General features: G+C 42.1%; 1 protein-coding gene across 10 annotated transcripts in view; it reads left to right on the forward strand.

The window, feature by feature from the left end:
• svila (supervillin a) overlaps window positions 1-10,168 on the forward strand; it is a 236,612-nt gene extending 226,444 nt beyond the window's left edge. For all 10 annotated transcript variants that reach the window (XM_080211847.1, XM_080211827.1, XM_080211867.1 and 7 more), the window contains one exon: window positions 9,192-10,168. In XM_080211847.1, coding sequence (XP_080067973.1) covers window positions 9,192-9,278 — 87 coding nt within the window. In that variant the 3' untranslated portion in view covers window positions 9,279-10,168. The remainder of the gene's footprint in view (window positions 1-9,191) is intronic.
• The last annotated feature ends 11,282 nt before the right edge of the window (window positions 10,169-21,450 follow it).

Raw genomic sequence — 21,450 nt, forward strand, 5'->3', positions numbered from 1 at the left:
GAGTAGGCCCCACCTACAGCTTTTTAATGAGATTCACCCTAGTGCACTCTGCAGTGCACAGCATGTGGGAAATTCATTTTGAAAATTCCGATGAAAAGACCAGCGGGATATAGTCCAGTTTTAACACATACTCGACACTTAGAATTTTTTCGATAGAATCCCACCCCATATTTTAACTTCCACAGCAATGTATTTGTTTATAAATAGATGCATTGCTCAAAAATGTTTCTCCAGTTTCATGATGACACTACTGATATTATAACTGGAGTGAGTCATTTACAATTATTGTAATGTGAGGAATCTTTCTGGCTACTTCACAAGCAATTCTGAAATGGAAAGTATGCTTTTAATTTCCTAAAGGCCAAAATATCCTATTGAAAGGAGCAAGTTACTGGGTTTTTAATGAAGTGTTTCAGGGATATTTTTCACCCCAATTTAGTTAAGTAATGGATTGAAAATGATTACAATGTGAACAGTCAGAACATTTCAAACTATAGCTAACTACTGGACTTGTCTGAAAATAGTTAATATCCTTGGCACTTGTTGGATGGAGGTCTTGTGGCAAAGTGGTAGTATCCCTACCCTGGACCAAAAACTCCAGGTTCAAGCGCCACTTTAGGGCTGGATGGGCTGATAACATCACAGGGCAGAAAAGGCCCTTCAGCCCATCGAGTGGTTGATAATGTGCCACGGCCGGTAGTATAGAGCAGGGAAGTTTCCTGATCAGTCAGAAGACAACAGCAAATCACAGACGTACTTCGCCTAGGATGATCATAGACCAATACCTTGGATGTTCATGGTCACCAATACCACCTTAAAGCATGGAGGAGGAGAAGAATTTATTGGGAGTGAAGGAGGTTTTAGTAAAATGGTTTTTAAGCTTTTGCCTAGAAGTCAAATTAATTTTCAGCTTTCAATATTTATCTGCTCAAAAATGTAGAGATTCAACATATTCTCACATGCACTTAAACCTACAGTCAGCAGAAGTTGGAATTTAGGTGTGCAATTTCACAAAAGTGTGAAGTTGTACTTAGACACAGTATTGTGAAACGGGGGAGCACAATTTTCTAAAATGATGGGCACCACAGTGGCACAGTGGTTTGCACTGCTGCCTCTCAACACCAAAGACCCGAGTTCAATTCCAGCCTTGGGTGATTCTGTGTGTGGAGTTTGCACATTCTCCCCATGAATGTGTGGGTTTCCCCTGGGTGTTCTGGTTTCCTCCCACACTCCAAAGATGTGTAGCTTAGGTGGATTGGCTGTGCTAAATGTTCAGGGTTTATGAGGAGAGAGCCTGGGTAAGACACTCTGTCAGAGGGTCAGTGCAGACTCGATGGGCCAAATGACCTCTCACTATAGGGATTTTATGATTCTCTGATCTGTGATGTACTTTGCTTTTCACGTTGCCTAATGCACATAAAATTAAGCTTCCAAAATGAGGGCCTTTCCAATAAATCTCATCTCGTTGATTGTCCTGAAGACTGAAATCTGAAATTGCTGCACTGTTTCCAACTGTCCAATTGCCCTATTGCTCCAAGGCACATGCAGAGGAGAAGAATGATACCTGGGAGCTTAGGCTCAAGTTGTTCTATGTCAGATTTGGATGCCTACATTTTTAAAATGACAACTTTTGGGAGATCAGTATCAACAGATTAAGTTTTTTTTAAGTTCCTCTATGGAGTAGCGTATCATTTTTATTAGTGTCTCAAGTAGGCTTACATTAACATTGCAATGAAGCTACTGTGAAAATCTCCTAGTCACCACACTCCGATACCTGTTCAAGTACAAAGAACAAAAACAGCCCAGGAAACAGGCCCTTCGGCCCAACGAGCCCGCGCCGCCATCTCAACACCACCAGTCCCCCTTTCCACCCACGACCCTTGTCTAATGCTTTATGGCCATCCAGATTGAGGGAAACTGATTTAGGGACAATTTATTACTGCCAATCAGCCTAACAGCACATCTTTGGGGTGTGGGAGAACACTGAGGGAGAATTTAGCATGGCCGATGCACCTAACCAGCACGTTTTTCAGACTGTGGAGGAAACCGGAACACCCGGAGAAAACCCATGCAGACATGGGAGAGCGTGCAAACTCCGCATAGACCAGGAATCGAACCTGGGTCCCTGACACCAGAAGGCAGCAGTGCTAACATTGCCTTTAACTTTGCTGCATGGAAATTTAAATACCAATGGCATAGTTCAATCTCCAGCACAAAATGCCTATTAAAAAAATAAAAATGAAAAAGTGCATAAGAACTTGGCAAATGAAAAACCTTGAGGCTGAATTTAGTTTACAGATCACTTATCACGGTGACAAGTATCTGAAGGACTATGAAACCTATTTATCTATTCTGTTAGTAATCAGTTGAGCAGTTTGTTTTGGATAATGTGCAATTAATGCTGCATATATAGAATTATGTAATATGTATAAATGGAGAACCTTTGTACAATAGTTGGCAGCATTAAATTTTGACTTATTGACATTATGCCCCTTCATTTTATCCTTTGAGGGATGCAAATGTTGCTGGAAAAAGTAAGCATTTTGTTGTCCATCCCTAATTAAGTTTGTATTGAGCCAATTTTTTTTCCCCTCCATTCTTTCATGGGATGTGATGATGTGGAGATGCCAGTGTTGGACTGGGGTGGGCACAGTAAGAAGTCTCACAACACCAGGTTAAAGTCCAACAGGTTAACATCTTGGATTTCAAATTGGTATAATGAGACTTCTTATGGGATGTGAGCCTTGATCTGCAAGGCAAGCAATCACACATCCCTAATTGCCCGTGAACTGAGTGACTTGTTAGACCATTTAAAAGTCAACCACGTTGTTGTGGGTTTGGAGTTACATGTAGACCAGATCAGGCAAGGACAACAGGTCTACTTTGCTAAAGGACCTTGGTGGACCAGATGGGACTCAATGACAATCAATGCTAGTTTCATCATCACCATTACTGAGGTTAACTTTATTTTCCAGATTTATCAATTTGTTAATTTCACCAACTGTAGTGATGGGATTTGGACTCATGTCCCCAGACCATTTGCCTGGGCCTCTAGATTGCTATTCCAATGTGATTACCACCAAGCATCATCTCCCCCTCAATCTTTAACCCTTAGGAAAGTTTTTGGTCTTGACCAAGCCACTTGGCTTGAAATGAAAGTTGCACCAATAGACTCCTTGACTTGATTACAGGAGGCATTAGCAGGTTCATGGGAACAGGTTGCCTACCTGCCTGTTTGATAAATAACAATAGAACAAACAGCTAAAAGACAGATAAAACTAAATCAAAGCTCTGTACATGTGGTGCTGTGTATATGCATGTGTGTAACCTACATCCTCCCTCCTTACGAATAAAGCTTGTACTTAATGCTACTGAACAAAAAGACAAAAAAAACCAGAAACACTTGGATTGTAATGCCAAATTACAAGTCTACTTTTACTTGCAGTTGGTTGGGGCCCCACACCCTTATAACTTTTAATGTAAACAAAAGACAACAAAGTTGCTTTATTACTTGAATCACAGAATTGTTGCAGCACGGAAGGAGGACATTCGGCCCATTGTTTGTGCTGGGTTCTGTTCCATTGTCTTGTACATTATTTTCTGATAATGATCCAATTCCTTCTTGGATGCCTCGATTCAATCTGCCTCCGTTATGCCTTCAGGCAGATTAAGTAGGTGGGTTAGGGCCTTTCATGCGTTGGTGCAGACTCAATGGGCTGAAGGGCCTCTTCTGCACTATAGTATTAAGTGATTCTATAATTCAGCGATAACCAGATCCTAACCATGAACAGTTTTCGCCTCCTCTCTCCATTGTTTCTTTTGTCAAATCTGTGCCGTCTGATTCTCGAGCTGTTCACCATTAGGAACAGTATTTCCCCATCTACAGTGTCCAGACCCCTTATGATTTTGAAAGGTTTTTAAAAAGTATACTATTGATGGCTTTGTCTCACACGCTACCCATCCACCATCCAGACCAAATTGACCAGCAACCCAATCCAGTGTATCTTTCGACACTCCGAGCAATTCCGGCCCAGCAATCGTAGAATCCCTGCTGTACAGAAGGAGGCCACTTGGCCCATCGGGTCTGCATTAACTCTACTACAGAGCATCCGACTCAGCCCATCTCCATAACCCCACTAATGCCCCTAACCTACAAATCCCAGGTTATCAAGGGGCAATTTAGCATGGCCAATCCACCTAACCTACACATCTTTGTACTATGGGAGGAAACTGGAACACCCAGAGGAAACCCATGCAGCCATGGGGAGAGCATAGAGACTCCGCACAGATAGTGACCCAAGGCTGGAATCGAACCCCAGGTACCTGGTACTGAGAGGCAGCAGTGCTAACCATAATCTACCTTCCTAATACTTTGTAGCCCTGTGATGACATGAATAAAAACCTAGCACCAGCCAATGAGATAGTGAATAGAAATAGATAATGTACTTTTAAACTTCCAATAAATTGGTTATGAAGTTTTAATTCTTAATGTTGAATTGGAGATGGTGCATTTAGAATACCTGATATTGGAAACCTCTCATTTTTAATGGGATTAGACATAAATTGTCGTCACTTTATTTTATACTTGGACTCCAGGCAGTTAGACCTGTTAGTAATCAGCCTATACAGATGTTATGCTCCAGTACTTTAGTTCATTATGTTTGTTTTGGACGATGGAGGCAATTTATAGCCCAGGGGAGATGAACAATTTCCTGTGACGTGTGCATGGTCAAATCATCAGCAGAAACTGTGTTCCAGGGAATGCTAGCAACAAACACCTCTTTCCTTAAATAGCAACAATTCCAACAATGTTTCATATTGACTCCAGGCCACTTGACTTGATTCAATAGTGAAGCTTCGATAATGCAAAGCAGTAGACATTGGGAGGTATTTTGTCGATGCTGCTGGAGCAGGGCAGATGGCAGTGGGCAAGGTGAATTGCAAGATTCAGACTATGGTGGGAAAGCTATAAACTGTATAGTCGGCAGCAGCAAGGTAACAAGGCAACCCTTCCTCTCTCCTTGTTGGAGAGTTACAAAAGAAGTTTGGAAGTTTTAAACCAGGTCGTACAGATTTCAGTTCCATACACAAGATTGTGCAGGATTTGGATTAATTTAGCAATTTTCCTCTTGCTCATCTAAAGTTAGGGGGAGAGTAGACACAAGAGTCAGTATATATTTTACTATGTTCTGTCTTGTATGGAAAACCTTTGGTGCTTAAACTGATAAAGTGAGGATATATTCCAGTCCTCCTCACCTAATGCGTGCAATCTTCTCCAAAAAAATGTTCCTCCTACTTTAATATAAAGTATTAATCCCAGATGACCATAGGCTGCTCTCCCCTAAAAGTGGGGGGTTAATTGATGGAGAATTATCACTCCTCAGGTGATTTGATTTACTATTGTCACATATATTAGTATACAATGAAAAGTATTGTTCCTTTCACACTATACAGACAAAGCATATCATATATTGAGAAGGAAAGGAGCGGGTGCAGAATGTAGTATTACAGTCATACCTCGGGTATAGAGAAAGATCAGTTTAATGCGAGGTAGGTCCATTCAAAAGTCTGATGGTGGCAGCAGCAGCAGGGAAGAAGTTGTTCTTGAGTCAGTTGGTATGTGTCCTTAGACTTTTGTATAATTTTCCTGACAGAAGGAGGTGGAAGAGGGAATGTCCAGGGTGCGTGGGGGTCCTTGTTTATGCTGGTAAGGGGGGCAAGGTTCAATATAGATGTCAGGGGGATGTATTTTACACAGAGGGTGGTGGGGGCCTGGAAAGCACTGCCAAGCAAGGTGGTTGAGGCAGACACACTGGGATCATTTTGGACTTATCTAGATAGCCACATGAACAGACTGGGAATAGAGGGATACAAATGAATGGTCTAGTTGGGCTTGAGCAGCACAGGCTTGGAGGGCCGAAGGGCCTGTTCCTGTGCTGTATTGTTATTTGGTTGCTTTTCTGAGGTAGCAGGAAGTGTAGACAGTGTCAATGGATGGAAGGCTGGTTTGCATGATGAACTGGCCTTCATTCACAATCCTTGTAGTTTTTTTGTGATCCTAGACAGAGCAGAAGCCATATCAAGCTGTGATACAACCAGAAAGAATGCTTTCTATGATGCATCTGTAAAAGTTGGTGAGAGTTATAGTGGACATTCTAAGGGTGAGGGGCAAGATTGAGAGGGCAGGCCCTTCGTGTATAACCTCAGACAGTACAGGAATTGAACTCATGCTGTTGGTGTTGCTGTGCATCAGAAACCGGCCGTCTAGCCAACTGAGCTAATTAACTCCCCATATAAAGAACAGTACATTTATATAGAGCCCGTGTTGATTGAGGTGATCTGTTTGTTGTAACCCTTCCATTGCATGGCCGCCTTGTGAATTCTAATTTTGTACTAATGTAATTTTGTCCCTTTTTTATACTGGTTATAATTAGATTATAAATCCTCACAACCCTTTAAAAAGCCAAGCTGATTCCTGGAAGTAACTGACCCAAAATAGGCTTTCTAAACGACAAGTTTCGTGTGCGCTGGTTAATCCATTTCATCTGAACGGTTGCGTCAAGCAAGTAACAATGTCAACTTGCCTTTTGCGAGCCCGTGGAGAATACCTGTAGCAAACGGCATCAACTCTGTTAGAGTCCAAAATAAGTTTAGTTTTGTTAATAAAATCAGAAAATAACTAAAAATACTCAGCAGGTCTGGCAGCATCAATGAAACAAAGTTAACATTTCAGGTCAGTGATCTTTCCTCGAGTTTTGTTACATTCCATACTAAACTCATCTTGAATCCTGACTTGAGGAAGCTGCTTTCTGGGGTGATTTTGATTTTTTTTATATTTATTATTGTCACATATATTAACATATAGTGAAAAGTATTGTTTCTTGCATGATATACAGACAAAGCATACCATTCATAGAGAAAGAAACAAGCAGAATTCAGTGTTACACTCATAGGTAGGGTGTAGAAAAAGATCAACTTAATTCAAGGTAAGTCCAGTCAAAGGTCTGACGGCAGCAAGGGGGAAGCATTTCTTCAGTCGATTGGTACGTGACCTCAGACTTCTGCATCTTTTTCCTGAAGGAAGAAGGTGGAAAAGAGAATGTCCAGGGTGCATGGGGTCCTTAATTATGCTGGCTGCTTTGTCGAGGCAGCGGGAAGTGTAGACAGAGTCAATGGATGGGAGGCTGGTTTGCGTGATGGATTGGGCTACATTCATGTAGCTCCTTGTGGTCTTGGGCAGAGCAGGAGCCATACCAAATTGTGATACAACCAGAAAGAATGCTTTCTATGGTGCATCTGTAAAAGTTGGTGAGATCATAGCTGACATGCCAAATATCCTTAGTCTTCTGAGAAATTAGAGGTGTTGGTGGGCTTTCTTAACGACAGTATTGGCATGGGAAGACCAGGACAGGTTGTGGTGATCTGGACACCTAAACACTTGAAGCTCTCAACCCTTTCTACTTCATCCCTGTTGATGTAGACAGGGGCATGTTCTCCTTTATGCTTCCTGAAGTCAATGACAATCTCCTTCATTTTGTTGACATTAAGGAAGAAATTATTGTTGCCGCACCAGTTCAGCAGATTCTCTACCTCACACCTGTACTCTGTCTCATCATTGTTTGAGATCCAACCCACTATGGTGGTGTCTTTGGCAAACTTGAAAATTGAACTGGAGGGGAATTTGGCCACACAGTCGTAGGTGTATAAGGAGTATAGTAAAGGGCTGAGGACATAATATTGCAGGGCACTGGTGTTGAGGATGATCTTGGAGGAGGTATTGTTACCTTACTGATTGTGACCTGTGAGTTAGGAAGTTCAGGATCTAGTCACAGAGGGAGATGCCAAGGCCCAGATCATGGAGTTTGGAGATGAATTTTGTGGGAAGAATAGAACATAGAACATTACAGCGCAGTACAGGCCCTTCGGCCCTTGATGTTGCGCCAACCAGTGGAACCAAACTATTCCAACATTATCCATATGCCTATCCACTGACCATTTGAACGCCCTTAAAGTTGGCCAGTCCACAACTGCTGCAGGCAGGGCATTCCACTCCCTCACTACCCTCTGAGTAAAGATGGAGAGATTAATTGTGCTAATTGTTTAGTTGTAAAGCTTTTGAGGCAATTTTTTAACCAGCATAATATTTACTTTTTTATATATATATTTTTGACTGTAACAAGTTCCAGCACACATTTGCCCATTTAGGTAAGCCCTTTGTCTCTGCTGTTAATATTTAGCTGAAAGTGAGGAGGAATATAAAATTGCAATTTGTGGTATTCAGCCTTCTTGGAAACTTGGTGATCTTGGTTAGGTAGCAATTGCTTATCTACGTTGAAAATGTTTACAAATTCTTTTTGTAATAGTATTTTTGTTTAATTCTGGAGAGTAGAATCACTAGTGTTATAGTCCTGCTGCAGGCAGTTAATAATGGTCAGTGAGGATTAATGGGTACCTGTTTATCAAACTTTAATCCAAAGTTATTTTTAGTCATCTGCTGAGGTAGCATGAAGTTAACTGGTCTTTTGTCTCCCCTCATTTCTGTGATGATTTGATGGGTCTCTCTTCCCATGTCATCTGGAAGAAATTACATTCACTTTTGTGATCTAATTTGTTCTGCTTGCTGCCTCAAGGTCTTCATTTCTATCCTTCAGTACAATTTTAGAAGAATGAGGGGAGATCTCATTGAGACGTATAAGATGATGAATGGGATGGATAGGATAGAGGTGGAGAGACTCTTCCCGCTCAGAAAGGACAGTAGGACTAGGGGACACAGCCTCAAGATAAAGGGGGGACGGTTTAGAACGGAGTTGAGGAGGAACTTCTTCACTCAAAGGGTGGTGAATCTCTGGAATTCTCTGCCCGTTGAAGTGGTGGAGGCTGCCTCGCTAAATATTTTTAAGACGCGGGTTGATGGGTTTTTGATAAGCGAGAGGATTAAGGGTTATGGGGAGAGGGCGGGAATGTGGAACTGAGCCACGACAGATCAGCCATGATCTTATTGAATGGCAGGGCAGGCTCGAAGGGCTAGTTGGCCTACTCCTGCTCCTATTTCTTATGTTCTTATGTACCCTGTCCATTTTTTAAAAGTGTTTCTAGTCCCTTAGCCGTCTCACACCAAAGTACTTTCTGCCCCCTCTACAGCTGCACTACTAAGTGAATCAAGTTTAATAAAATGATGTGTTCTTTTTCAGGAAGCACTAGAAATGACAAGAGAAGAGTTCAGTATGCTGCCCTCCTGGAAGCAAGTTAAACTGAAAAAAGCAAAAGGACTTTTCTGAGTAGTTTATAGTAAAGTGCATAGTTTTTTTTAAAAAACACATGCTTAGTAACAGAGCTTTCACCGAAGATCATCGTGACATCCAAGGATCAATCATGGACTGTGATCTGGGCAAAGAGCACAGTATGGAGATCGATTGCACATTCAAGGCAGCAATGCCTTTTTGGGGGAATCTTGTCAATGTGTGCATGTTGAAGGGAACTCTATGGATTTTAACAGTGTTGACATAATAAGACAGTGCCGTTGTATGCATTTGACCTCAATGCACTTCTGGGCAACAGATGCTACTCGGACTTATCCTGCCTATGTATCTCGAAGGCAATTTATTTTGTAAAGTGTTATTTTGTGTGTAGCAGATAGAAGATCATGAAGAGTTTATATTTATATAATACAATATGAAAAGTGACTACAGTTTAATGACTAAATATTTAATTGTTAATGACATATATTCACTTGCGACCTTTCTTGCGTTAACCAGAAAATATGATATCTAGTTGAACAAAAAACTGCTTGTACTGAGATCATGCCACAAATACCTTTTTTGCATTCTGATAATCATGCTATCAAGTTCAGGCATTAAAATGTTCTGTCTTGTACTTTTCGATGCTATCGTGAACAAAATGTATTTATGGCAGGAAATAATGAAAAGGCTGCGCAAATTGAGTAACTTTTTACGGATTCTACGAAATGTATAGTGCCTTGCTTTTGTGTACAGTTTATACTACAGAACAGATGTTTGACTTTTGATGGAAGCAGGTGTTTAGAAGAAATGGCCTCATTCAGTTAAACTTGTTATAATAGAGGTTTGAGGATCTCGGTTTCTAATACTCATCAGCCTAACAAACTTGATTCTTGTGATACAATTTAGAAAAATAAAAGTTGACAAATTGATTTGTACTTTCTGGCTATGTTTCTCTGGGCAGTTTACAAGTGCTGAAAACTGGGCTTGTGTGAATCCGGCCTTGTTCACTGAAGCCCTTCAAACAGCTGAAAGCCGTAACTAACTGGAGACAGCTGACCATGATTAAAGCGCTGCTACCATGAGCAGTACATTAAAACTCCCAATGTGGAGTCACTTGATTTCGTTCAGCAGCGACTTGCAATTTACAAAGTGCCTTTTCACAAAGGCAGAAATTGACATCAAACGATGGCAGCTGAACCAGGAACATGACCACAGGGGTGATTGTAGTAGATTTTGAGAAGGCTTTTGAATGAGAGCAGAGTGTCTTTGCAACTCTCTGACTGGCAGGCTGAGCTGGCTGAAGACTCTGCTGCCAAAAACAAAATGGATAATTCACCATGACCTCCTGCAGAAATTAATCATACATTCAAGCAACACAGAAGATAGTCATTCTTAAAGGGTAGCAGGCAGATGTAAAACAGAAATGGGGAGGAATTACTTCACTCAAAGGGTTAGGAATCTGAAATCTACTCCAGAAATCGGGGAACACTGGAACTCTAGATAAATTTAAGGAGGCGGTGGATAGGTTTTTAATCAGTAGCGGGATGAAGGGTTACGGGAGAGTGGGCAGGGAGGTGGGGATGAGGCCGAGATGAGATCAACCATGATCGTATTGAATGGCGGAGCAGGCTCAAGGGACTGAAGTGCCTATTTCAAATTCTAGCTTTTAAGAACATAAGAAATAGGAGCAGGAGTAGGCCATCTAGCCCTCCAAGCCTGCCCCGCCATTCAATAAGATCATGGCTGATCTGTCGTGGCTCAGTTCCACATTCCCGCCCTCTCCCCATAACCCTTAATCCCCTCTCTTATCAAAAACCCATCAACCCATGTCTTAAAAATATTTAACGAGGTAGCCTCCACCACTTCAACAGGCAGAGAATTCCAGAGATTCACCACCCTTTGAGTGAAGAAGTTCCTCCTCAACTCCGTTCTAAACCGGCCCCCCTTTATCTTGAGGCTATGCCCCCTAGTCCTACTGTCCTTTCTGAGCGGGAAGAGTCTCTCCACCTCTATCCTATCCATCCCATTCATCATCTTATACATCTCAATGAGATCTCCCCTCATTCTTCTAAACTCTAATGAGTACAAGCCTAGTTTATTCAGCCTCTCCTCATAGCTCAACCCCCTCAACTCCGGCATCAGCCTAGTAAACCTCCTCTGCACTCCCTCCAAGGCCAAAATATCCTTGTGTAAGTACGGCGCCCAAAACTGCACACAGTACTCCAGCTGCGGCCTCACCAATGCCCTATACAGTTGCAGCAAGACCTCCCTACTTTTATATTCAATCCCCCTCGCTATGAAGGCCAGCATCCCATTAGCCTTCCTGACCACCTGCTGCACCTGCAAGCTGGGCTTTTGCGACTCATGCACAAGGACCCCGAGGTCCCTCTGCACCGTCGCCTGCTGCAGTTTTTCTCCATGTAAGTAATAATCCTTCCTACCATTATTCCTACCAAAGTGGACCACCTCACACTTGCCAACATTAAATTCTATTTGCCAGTTCCTGGTCCATTTGCCCAGCCTATCTAGATCCTTCTGTAGACTCTCCACACCCTCCGCACAATTTGCCGTTCCACCAATCTTGGTGTCATCAGCAAATTTCGACACCCTACACTCGGTTCCCTCTTCCAGATCATCTATATAAATGGTAAATAGCTGAGGCCCCAGCACTGACCCCTGGGGCACTCCACTAGTCACCATCCACCAATCTGAATAGCACCCATTGACCCCCACTCTCTGCCTCCTATTTGACAACCAATTCTCTATCCACACTAACACCCTACCCCCAACTCCATGTCCCCTGGCCTTCTGCAATAACCTCTTGTGAGGTACCTTGTCAAACGCCTTCTGAAAATCAAGAAAGACCACATCCACCGGCTCTCCTCTATCCACCGCCCTAGACACATCCTCATAGAACTCCAGTAAATTTGTCAGACATGACTTCCCTTTAACGAAACCGTGCTGCATCTGCTCTATCAAGCAATTCCCCTCAAGATGCCTCGCTATTTCCTCCTTGATGACGGATTCTAACATTTTACCTACAACGGACGTTATACTAACCGGCCTATAATTCCCTGCCTTTTGCCTGGCACCCTTCTTAAACAACGGCGTAACACTAGCCGTTTTCCAATCTTCCGGCACTTCCCCAGAATCCAGCGATGTCTGGAAAATAACCACCAAGGCATCCACTATCACCTCCGCCATTTCTTTCAGAACCCTCGGATGCATTCCATCCAGTCCTGGTGACTTGTCCACAATCAGCCCCTCCAGTCTGTCGAGCACTGCCTCTCTAGTAACAGTAATGTCATTAAGACCCTCCAGTCCTACCACCTTTCCATCTCTAACACCCGGCAAATTATTCACATCCTCCTCCGTGAAGACAGAAACAAAAAAGCTATTCAAGACCTTAGCCATTTCCCCATCCCCTACCACTAAGTCCCCTTTTTATGTTCTTATTCACCCCATTGTGCCTTTCCTGGTTCTTCGAAGGAACTATCCCAAGTTTGACTCCCTTGTTCATTATCCAGTTCCCTTTTGAAAGTTTTAATTGAATCTGTTACCACCACACTTTCAGGAAAAGCATCATAGATCATAATTCACTGTGTAAAAGAAAAAAAAATCTCTGGTTCTTTTGCTCTTAAACCTGTGCCCTCTGGTCACTGATCCTCCAACTGGTGGCAACATTTCCCCTCTTTTACTCTGTCAAAATTCTTCATGAATTTAAACAACTCTATTAAATCACCCTCTAATTTTCTCTGCTCTAAGGAGAGCAAGCCCCTCTTCCCTAGTCTCCAGGTATCTGAAGTCCCTTATCCTTGCACTTTCCCCAATAATTTTTGACATCCTACCTAAAGTGTGGTGTCCTGAATTGAATGCATTATCCCAGCTAGCCTGTGATTGATACCAAAAATATTTAACAATAAAAATGATTATCACTGTCTAGAACATGTTCCCAGTTCTTTACAAAAAAAGAGCTTGAAAATGATGATTGTGTAGCCAGTTTCACAAGTTAAGATTTTCCAGTGTCCAAGGTCTTAGAATGGAAGGCACAAAAATGTGACACAAGTTTTACCTTTCCTTACTGTCATTATGACTTAACTAAACCATTTAAGTAACTCTCTTCTTGACTATCCACAAGGCACAAGTCAGGAGTTTAACTGGATGAGTGTAGCTCCAGCTTGACACCAGCTAGAGCAAAGCAGCCCACTTGATTGGCACCCCATCCACCACATTGGTGCATGGGATACCAATGTACCATCTACAAGATGCACTGCAGCAACTTGCCATGGTACCTTCCAAACTTGCAACATCTATCAGCTTGACCGAGAAGGGCGGCTGCATGAGAATGCCATTATATGCAAGCTTCCCTCCAAGCCCCACACCCATCCTGACTTGAAACTATATTGCCGTTCCTTCACTGTCACTGGGTCAAAATTCCAAATTCTCTCCTTAAAGCACTGTTAGTGTACTTTTACCACCAGGACTGCAGTAGTTCAAGGTGAATCACTACCACCTTCTCGAGGGCAATTAGGAATGGGCCAATAAATGCTGGCCTAGCCAGTGAAGTCCATATCTCATGAAAGAACTTTAAAAAAACTATATTTGCTGAATGAGAACTTGATCCACTTCTCTCTTTAAAAGGGTTGGTTTTCTACCCATGAGGTGGCAGTCAATGACTGTTAAGCAGACAATAACTTATTTGTTTAAAGTTTAGTTCTTGATTTCCTCTGTTCATATCCATTGTCCTGTAGCTCTCCTGCCCTACCTTCCTCCACAAAGTCCTCTTCTAGATCATAAGACATAGGAGCAGAATTAGGCCACTCGGCCCATTGGGTCATTCAACCATTCAATCATGATGGATATTTTTCTCATCCCCATTCTCCTGCCTTTTCCCCATAACCCTGATCCCTTTATTAATCAAGAACGTCTTGAGATTCCTGCACAAGGACACCAAAGTCCCTCTGCACAGCAGCATGCTGCAATTTTTTTACCATTTAAATAAGTCATTTTGCTGTTATTCCTACCAAAATGAATGAACTCACATTTACCAACACTGTACTCCATCTGCCAGACCCTCGTCCACTCACTTAGACTATCTGTATCCCTTTGCAGACTTTCAGCAGCCACTTCACACTTTGCTCTGCCACTCATCTTAATGTCATCTGCGAATTTTGACACACTACACTTGGTTCCCAACTCCAAATCATCTATGTAAATCATAAACAATTGCGGTCCCAACACTGATTCCCGTGGTACACCACTTGTCACTGATTGCCAACCAGAAAATCACCCATTTACCCCCACTCTTTGCTTTCTGTTAGTTAACCAATCCTCTATTCGTGCTCATACATTACTTGTAACACTGTGCACCTTTATCTTATGTAGCAATCTTTGGTGCAGCACTTTGTCAAATGTCTTGTGAAAATCCAGATAACCACCCACTGCACATGTAATATTCTCAAAGAATTCCACCAAATTAGTCAGACATGACCTGCCCTTCATGAACCTATGCTGTGTCTTACAATGGGACAATTTATATCCAGATGTGTCACTATTTCTTCCTTAATGATAGATTCACGCTTTTTCCCTACTACAGAAGTTAAGCAAACCAGCCTATAGTTACCCACCTTTTGTCTACTTGTCTACCTTTAACCCAGTTAGCTTGCGCAACACTACCTCTTTCATGATAACAGTTTCTAGGTCCTCAACTGCCGTAGCCTTCCTGTCATCAATTTTTGGTCCGTTATTTGCGTCTTCCATTGTGAAGACCGACACGCAATACCTGTTCAATGCCTCAGTCATTTTCTCATTTCCAGTTATTACATCTCCCTTCTCATCCTCAAAAGGATGAATGTTTACTTTAGCCATTCTTTTTCATTTTATATATTTGTAGAAACTTTTGCTATCTGTTTTTATATTCTGAGCTAGTTTGCCCTCATAATCCATCTTTTCTTTAAAGCTTTTCTCGTGATTTTCTGTTGACCTTTAAAGATTTCCCAATCCTCTAGTTTCCCACTAATCTTTGCCACTTTGTATGCATTTTCTTTCAATTTGATACCCTCCTTTATTTCCTTAGACGCCCATGGCTGATTATCTCTTTTTCTACAGTCTTTCCTTATGCATTTCCAAGTACTGTGCAATCTCATCTTTAATATTGGACTCTAAAATCTTGCCAATGACAGAAGTCAAGCTAACTGGCCTATAATTTCCCATTTGCTGCTTCCTTCCTTTCTTAAACAGTGGTGTTACATTAACTACTTTCCAGTCCTCTGGAACCCTCCCTGCCTCCAATGATTCCTGAAAGATCACCACCAATGCCTCCACAACTTCCTCAGCTATCCCTTTTGGAAATCTGGGGTATAGTCCAACCAGTCCAGGTGATTTATCCACCTTCAGACCTTTTAGTTTCCCCAGAACCTTCTCTTTAGAGATGGCCACTACACTCACCTATGTCCCCTGACTTTCCTGGAGCTCTGGCATCCCACTGGCATCTCCCACCGTCCACCTTAGCTATTAATAATTCTTGGAACTTGAATTATATTAGCACTCTTAAACGTTGCTAACAGAGATTTAATGTATTTACTGAGGCAGCCATTTTGCTCTTAGCGCTGACGAAGGGTCATCCAGATTTGAAACATTGGTGCTATTCTCTTTCCACAGATGCTGTCAGACCTGCTGAGATTTTCCAGCATTTTCTGCTTTTGTTAACAGTCAGTTGACTATGCTGAAGAATCTGTTAGGACTATCTGTACAAATGCCAGGAACACTGATTTAAAAATATTATTAAATAGACTATTAAAACAAGTTAAAAAGTCCGAATTTTCTTTTGTTGTCTTATTTATCCTTATTCATTTTCCAGTTCTCTCTTATATAATATTCTTTTTTTTCCTGAGCCATTTTTTTTGCATCCTTTGGACGTTTACATAATGAACTTTTTTCCTCTCTGTGTCTTCAGTATCCATTCACCCATTTGCAACAAAACATACAAAACTCAGTCGCTGACATTTCTGGCCCTCACCCTGCACGCAAATATTAAGATCTGAGGGAAGTTGCACATTAGGATCTCATTTTCATAGCAACAGTTGTGCATCTCAGGACAGACAAACAGAGGGGACCTCCAGCATGGGGAAGAGACAAGTGACATAGTGGAACTAGTAACCCAGTGTACTGGACTGGTAATCCAGAGACCCTGGGTAATGTTCTAGGGCCTGGGTTTACATCCCACTGTGGCAGATGGTGAAATTTGAATTCAATTAAAAAAAATCTGGATTATGAAACCATTGTTGAATGTCCTAAAAACCAATCTGGTTCACCAATGTCCTTTTAGGAAGGAAATAGTACCCTATACAGCTTATATATGATTCCAGATACACAGCAATGTGATTGACTCTTAAAATGACTTAAGAAAGTTGAGGGGCTATTAGAGATGGGCAATAAATGCTGGCATCACTGCCCCCATCCCAATAAAGAATAAAAAAAATTGGGCCTCTTATTTACATATTCAAAGAGTCTAATGGCTTTTTCCACTGTATTTATCTAACATGCTAAGTGATATACTCCAGTCAGATGTATTTGTGCACCTTCTGCTTATCATTTTAGGGATCATAGAAGCTTTTAGTTTCTTGAATAGGCATCATGTGAGCCGGATTCTTGGCCAATGAACATTGTTACAGCCAGTGAAGCACAAGATATTGACATTTGACATAAGAAAAGTCCCAATCTACCGACAATTGTCCAGGATAATGTTCAGCCTCCAAAAATCGCTACAGTCTGAAATCCATTATCCCACTTGTGCTACTCCAAGGATTGCAACAGCAAGAACAATAGTTTGTTTATATGGCACCTTTAACAGTATAAAACAAAATGACTTCAACCCAAATAAGGAGATATTGGGTCAAGCGATTAAAAGCTTGGTCAAAGTTTTACAGAAGGAGCTGCGAAGGTCAAGAGGCAGCAAGGTTCAAGGAGGCTATTTCAGACTTTCCGCCAAAGCAACTGAAGGCACAGTCAGTCATCAATGATAGAGATGCTCAAGAAGGTGAAATTAAATGAGCACTAGAATCTAGAACCATAGAAAGGTTACAGTGCAGAAAGAGACCAACCAGCTATTCATGGTAGCACAGTAGTTAGCACTGCTGCTTTACAGCACTAGGGACCCAGGTTCGACTCCGGGCTTGGGCCACTGTCTGTATGGAATTTGCACATTCTCCCCATGACTGTGTGGGTTTCCTCGAGGTGCTCCAGTTTTCTCCCCACAGTCCAAAGATGTGCGGGTTAGGTTCATTGGCCATGCTAAATTTCCCCTCAGCGGGGCAGCACAGTGGCGCAGTTGTTAACACTGCTGCTTCACAGTGCCAGGGACTTGGGTTCAATGGCCTGCTTGGGTCACTGTGTGGAGGCTGCATGTTGTCCCCGTGTCTGCTTGGGTTTCCTCCGGGTGCTCCGGTTTCCTCCCACAGTCTGAACGCCATGCTGGTTGGGTGCGTTGACTCCAAACAGGCACCGGAGTGTGGTGACTGGGGGAATGTCAAAGTAACTTCAGCGTTAATGTAACCCTATGTGTGATACTAATAAAACTTAGTGTCCTGGGAAGCGTAGGTAACAGGGATAGGGCATAGGTAGGATTGTTGTTGGTGCAGACTCAATGGGCCGAATGGCCTCCTGCACTGTAGGGTTTCTATGATGTCTATGCTGGCCAAAACAGAAAAAAAGTCAGCCATTCGGTTCAATCCCACTTTCCACACCTAGTCTGCACATATCCTTGCAGGTTCTAGCCCTTTGAATGCAGATCCAGTTACCTTTTAAATGAGTTAAGCATTTCAGCCTCAATCACCAACATAAGCAGTGAAGGTTTGTGGGGCTGGAGGAGATTACAGAGACGGGAGGGGCAAGACCACGGAGGAATTTGAAAACAAGAAAAACATATTAAAATCAAGGTGCTGCTTGCCAGGATCTAATGTTGGTCAGCTAGCACAGAGGTGATAAGTGAAAGGGAGATGCTCCGTATTAAGACATGAGCAGCAGAGTTTCAGATGATCTCAAGTTAACGGAGAGCGGAATATGGGAGAGCAGCCAGGAACGCATTGGATTGGTCAGGTTTGGAGGTTACAAAGGCATGAATGAGGGTTACAACCTGGGACAGAGGTGAAGTCGGATGATGGTATTTAAGTTCCACCAGCGGAGTTGTATTCATAGCTGGGGAATGATTCACAGATTATAAATATACACTGAGTCAATCACATCTTCCAAAGGGGGAGGCTACTTCCTGTGCTGGATTGGGAGGGAAAATGTGGTAACCAGCTGGCCCAGATTGAATAGTGGAAAATGAGATTGCTGGAGTACTCTAAAATATCTTTCAAATCAGACTACTTGCTGTTAGGAAATAGGACAGTTTTAGGTAATTTATATTTGTTTTGTGGGTACTAGAATAATGTATAACTTTAAGTGTAATTTGTGTTTTTCTAGTTTTGTGATAAGAAAGGGTAACAATATTTAAAAAAAAGGTGCCTGCACATCTGTGAGTTGGTTTAGATGTCTGCATTGTAATGAGAGTTTTACAATGTTAAAGCAAACACAGGGTTTAAAAAAAGCTAGGTTGTTACTTAGCAACCAGAGACTGACACTGAGGCAGCAAGAGCACTTGAGTCAATTTGGAATCAGGTCTCAAAATTACAGGATTGTTACAGCGCAGGAGAGCACTTGGTCCATGGTGTCTGCACTGGTTCGCCAAATGAGCACCATGACTTAGTGCCATTGTGCTTGTCTTTTCTCTGCACATTGTTTCTATTCAAATTATCATCTAATGCTCTCTTGAATGCCTTGATTGAACCTACCTCCACCACATTTCCAGGCAGTGCATTTCAGACCTGAACCAGTCATTGTGTGAAAAAGTTTGTTCTCATATCACAGCTGCTTTTTTTGTAAATCACTTTAAATCTGTAACCCAGAGACAAGGAACATTCCACAGGCATTTGGTACAGGCACGACAATACAGAAGGACAGACAGCAAGTTCCAGGAACTAAAGAAGAAATGACCTCGAGAGCAGGGACAGAAAAGAGTTCCTGGAAGACTGTAAAATCATAGGAATCTGGAAAAGGGTTCTGTTCAGCCAAGTTCAGAGCAGTGAGTCTCTAAGTTAAAGATAGGGCTGCAAAGTGCAGACCTGCAAACATCAACTTGTGAGAAGCCAGCTACCCAAAGTGATCAAAAGGGTTGTGGCACCTTAACATGGCCTGTGAAGCAGTTGTGTCGGTATGGCTGGGTACCTGACAGAGTATGTAGTTAACTGACTGAACATGGAGATCCAGAGCAAAAGAATACTGTAAAGAAAGATTGAAATCCTGGGAGGGGATCCTTGATGAAGACATCTGAGAAAAAACATTTCGGAGAAGATTCTAAATTGTGTTCTTTGAGGGTGGAGATTGGAAACCCTCATGTGGGAGACAATGCTCCAGTGAGACCAGTTGGTTTACAGTGTAACAAGCATCTGAGGGGAATTAGGAAATCCATGGAAATTGTATTGGGTGGCATTTGGCACTTGGTTTCAGTGTGGAATATCTGACCTGATTTTACCAATTGATTATACGGACTGTGCACTTACTGATCACATTAGAGCATAAAATAAATGTTATAGCTGGTGCTATCCTTACAAATTGGTATATATCTGTAAAGGTATAGCTGGGGGATGAAGGAGTAGTGTATTATAGCTAGCCTTTATTTATTTAATAAATGCTTTATTCTTTTGTTAACTGTTCGTCGGCAGTCCTGTGACTCTGTTCATCCAGGTACCTAAATAGTTAGGATCTATCAAGCTGGATTTCACCCTGGAATCTGACTTTCCCAGCCATAACATCAGCTGGGATCATAACAGTGTCCTTAGGTTTTCTGCAGAAGATGAATCTCTTGGGTAGAAGTCTACGAGTGGAAGGGAAGGATGTTAGATTATTTACCTTTGAATCCTTGAATATTGGTCATTCCCAATGCTCGCTACCCCTTATCCCCTCTGCACCTTGAGTGCTAGAAATATTTTTTAAAATGTATTTCATTGTAATTATTTGGCTTGCCAGTTGGCAAGAATGGAAAAACTTTACGTCAAATGGGTAGTCTTGAATTAAGAAAAATCATCTCCATCTCAGCTCTCTCAAGTATTCTCCAATATGAACTAAGTGGCAAACAAACACATTCCCGGTGTTTGCAGAAGCAGCTTTGTTATAGAAAAACATTTGCTGTTACAAAATCAATGCCAACACAACATAACAGACATTCAGATCTTCATTAATCAGCACCCTGCTGTTCTCTCTTAACAACATATCCGAACATTTTCTGTAAACAAAAATTAAAATACCTTCCACTACTGCAGCAGAGAGTAAAACAGAGCACTTTGACAAAGCAGAATGGAAGCGTGTAAGTATTTCCTGGTTTTATTTCAGATTTTCAGCATCCACTGTATTTTGCTTTAATAAAAGTAAGAATGTGTTTATTCCCAAGGGAATAAGGAGTAAGAAATTATGGCTCCAGGTGGCCTAAACAGGTAAGAATTGAAGGAGATAAGGAGTGAAATTAGCAAAGAACAAAGAACAAAAACAGCCCGGGAAACAGGCCCTTTGGCCCAACGAGCCCGTGCCGCCATTTTAACATTACCAGTCCCCCCCTCCACCCATGACCCCTACCTATTGTTTTTATGGCCATCCACATTGAGGGAAACTAACTTAGGGACAATTTATTACTTTCAATCAGCCTAACAGCACATCTTTGGGGTGTGGGAGGAAACCGGAGCACCCAGAGAAAACCCACGCAAGCACGGGGAGAATGCGCAAACTCCCACAGACACCGGCCCAAATCCATGTGTCTGCACAGCAAACAGTGATAGTCACTGAGCTGTCGTCTTGCCCAGTATCTGGTCCAGTTTAAGCACACACTAACGACATGAAGCACTAGGCTACTCTCGAACATTCAAGAGCAGCCCAAGTACGACCCATTGTGTGTAGGCCCCTCATTGGACAACAAGGCGGACCGACTTAAAACCTGTCAATTAAAAGAGAAAAACATTAGTATCATACCACATCCTTTTACACTACCAGGGACGTCCCAATGCTAATAAACCTTATTTAAAACAATCTCCTATATCCTCCCATCAAACCCTGGATATTTTAGATCTCTATAAATAAGACCATGAGGTATCAGCCATAGAAGTAGGCCATTCAGCCCATC

Source organism: Carcharhinus amblyrhynchos, chromosome 2, assembly GCF_965287045.1.
Source record: "Carcharhinus amblyrhynchos chromosome 2, sCarAmb.v2.hapA, whole genome shotgun sequence".
NCBI classification, from domain to species: Eukaryota; Metazoa; Chordata; class Chondrichthyes; order Carcharhiniformes; family Carcharhinidae; genus Carcharhinus; species Carcharhinus amblyrhynchos.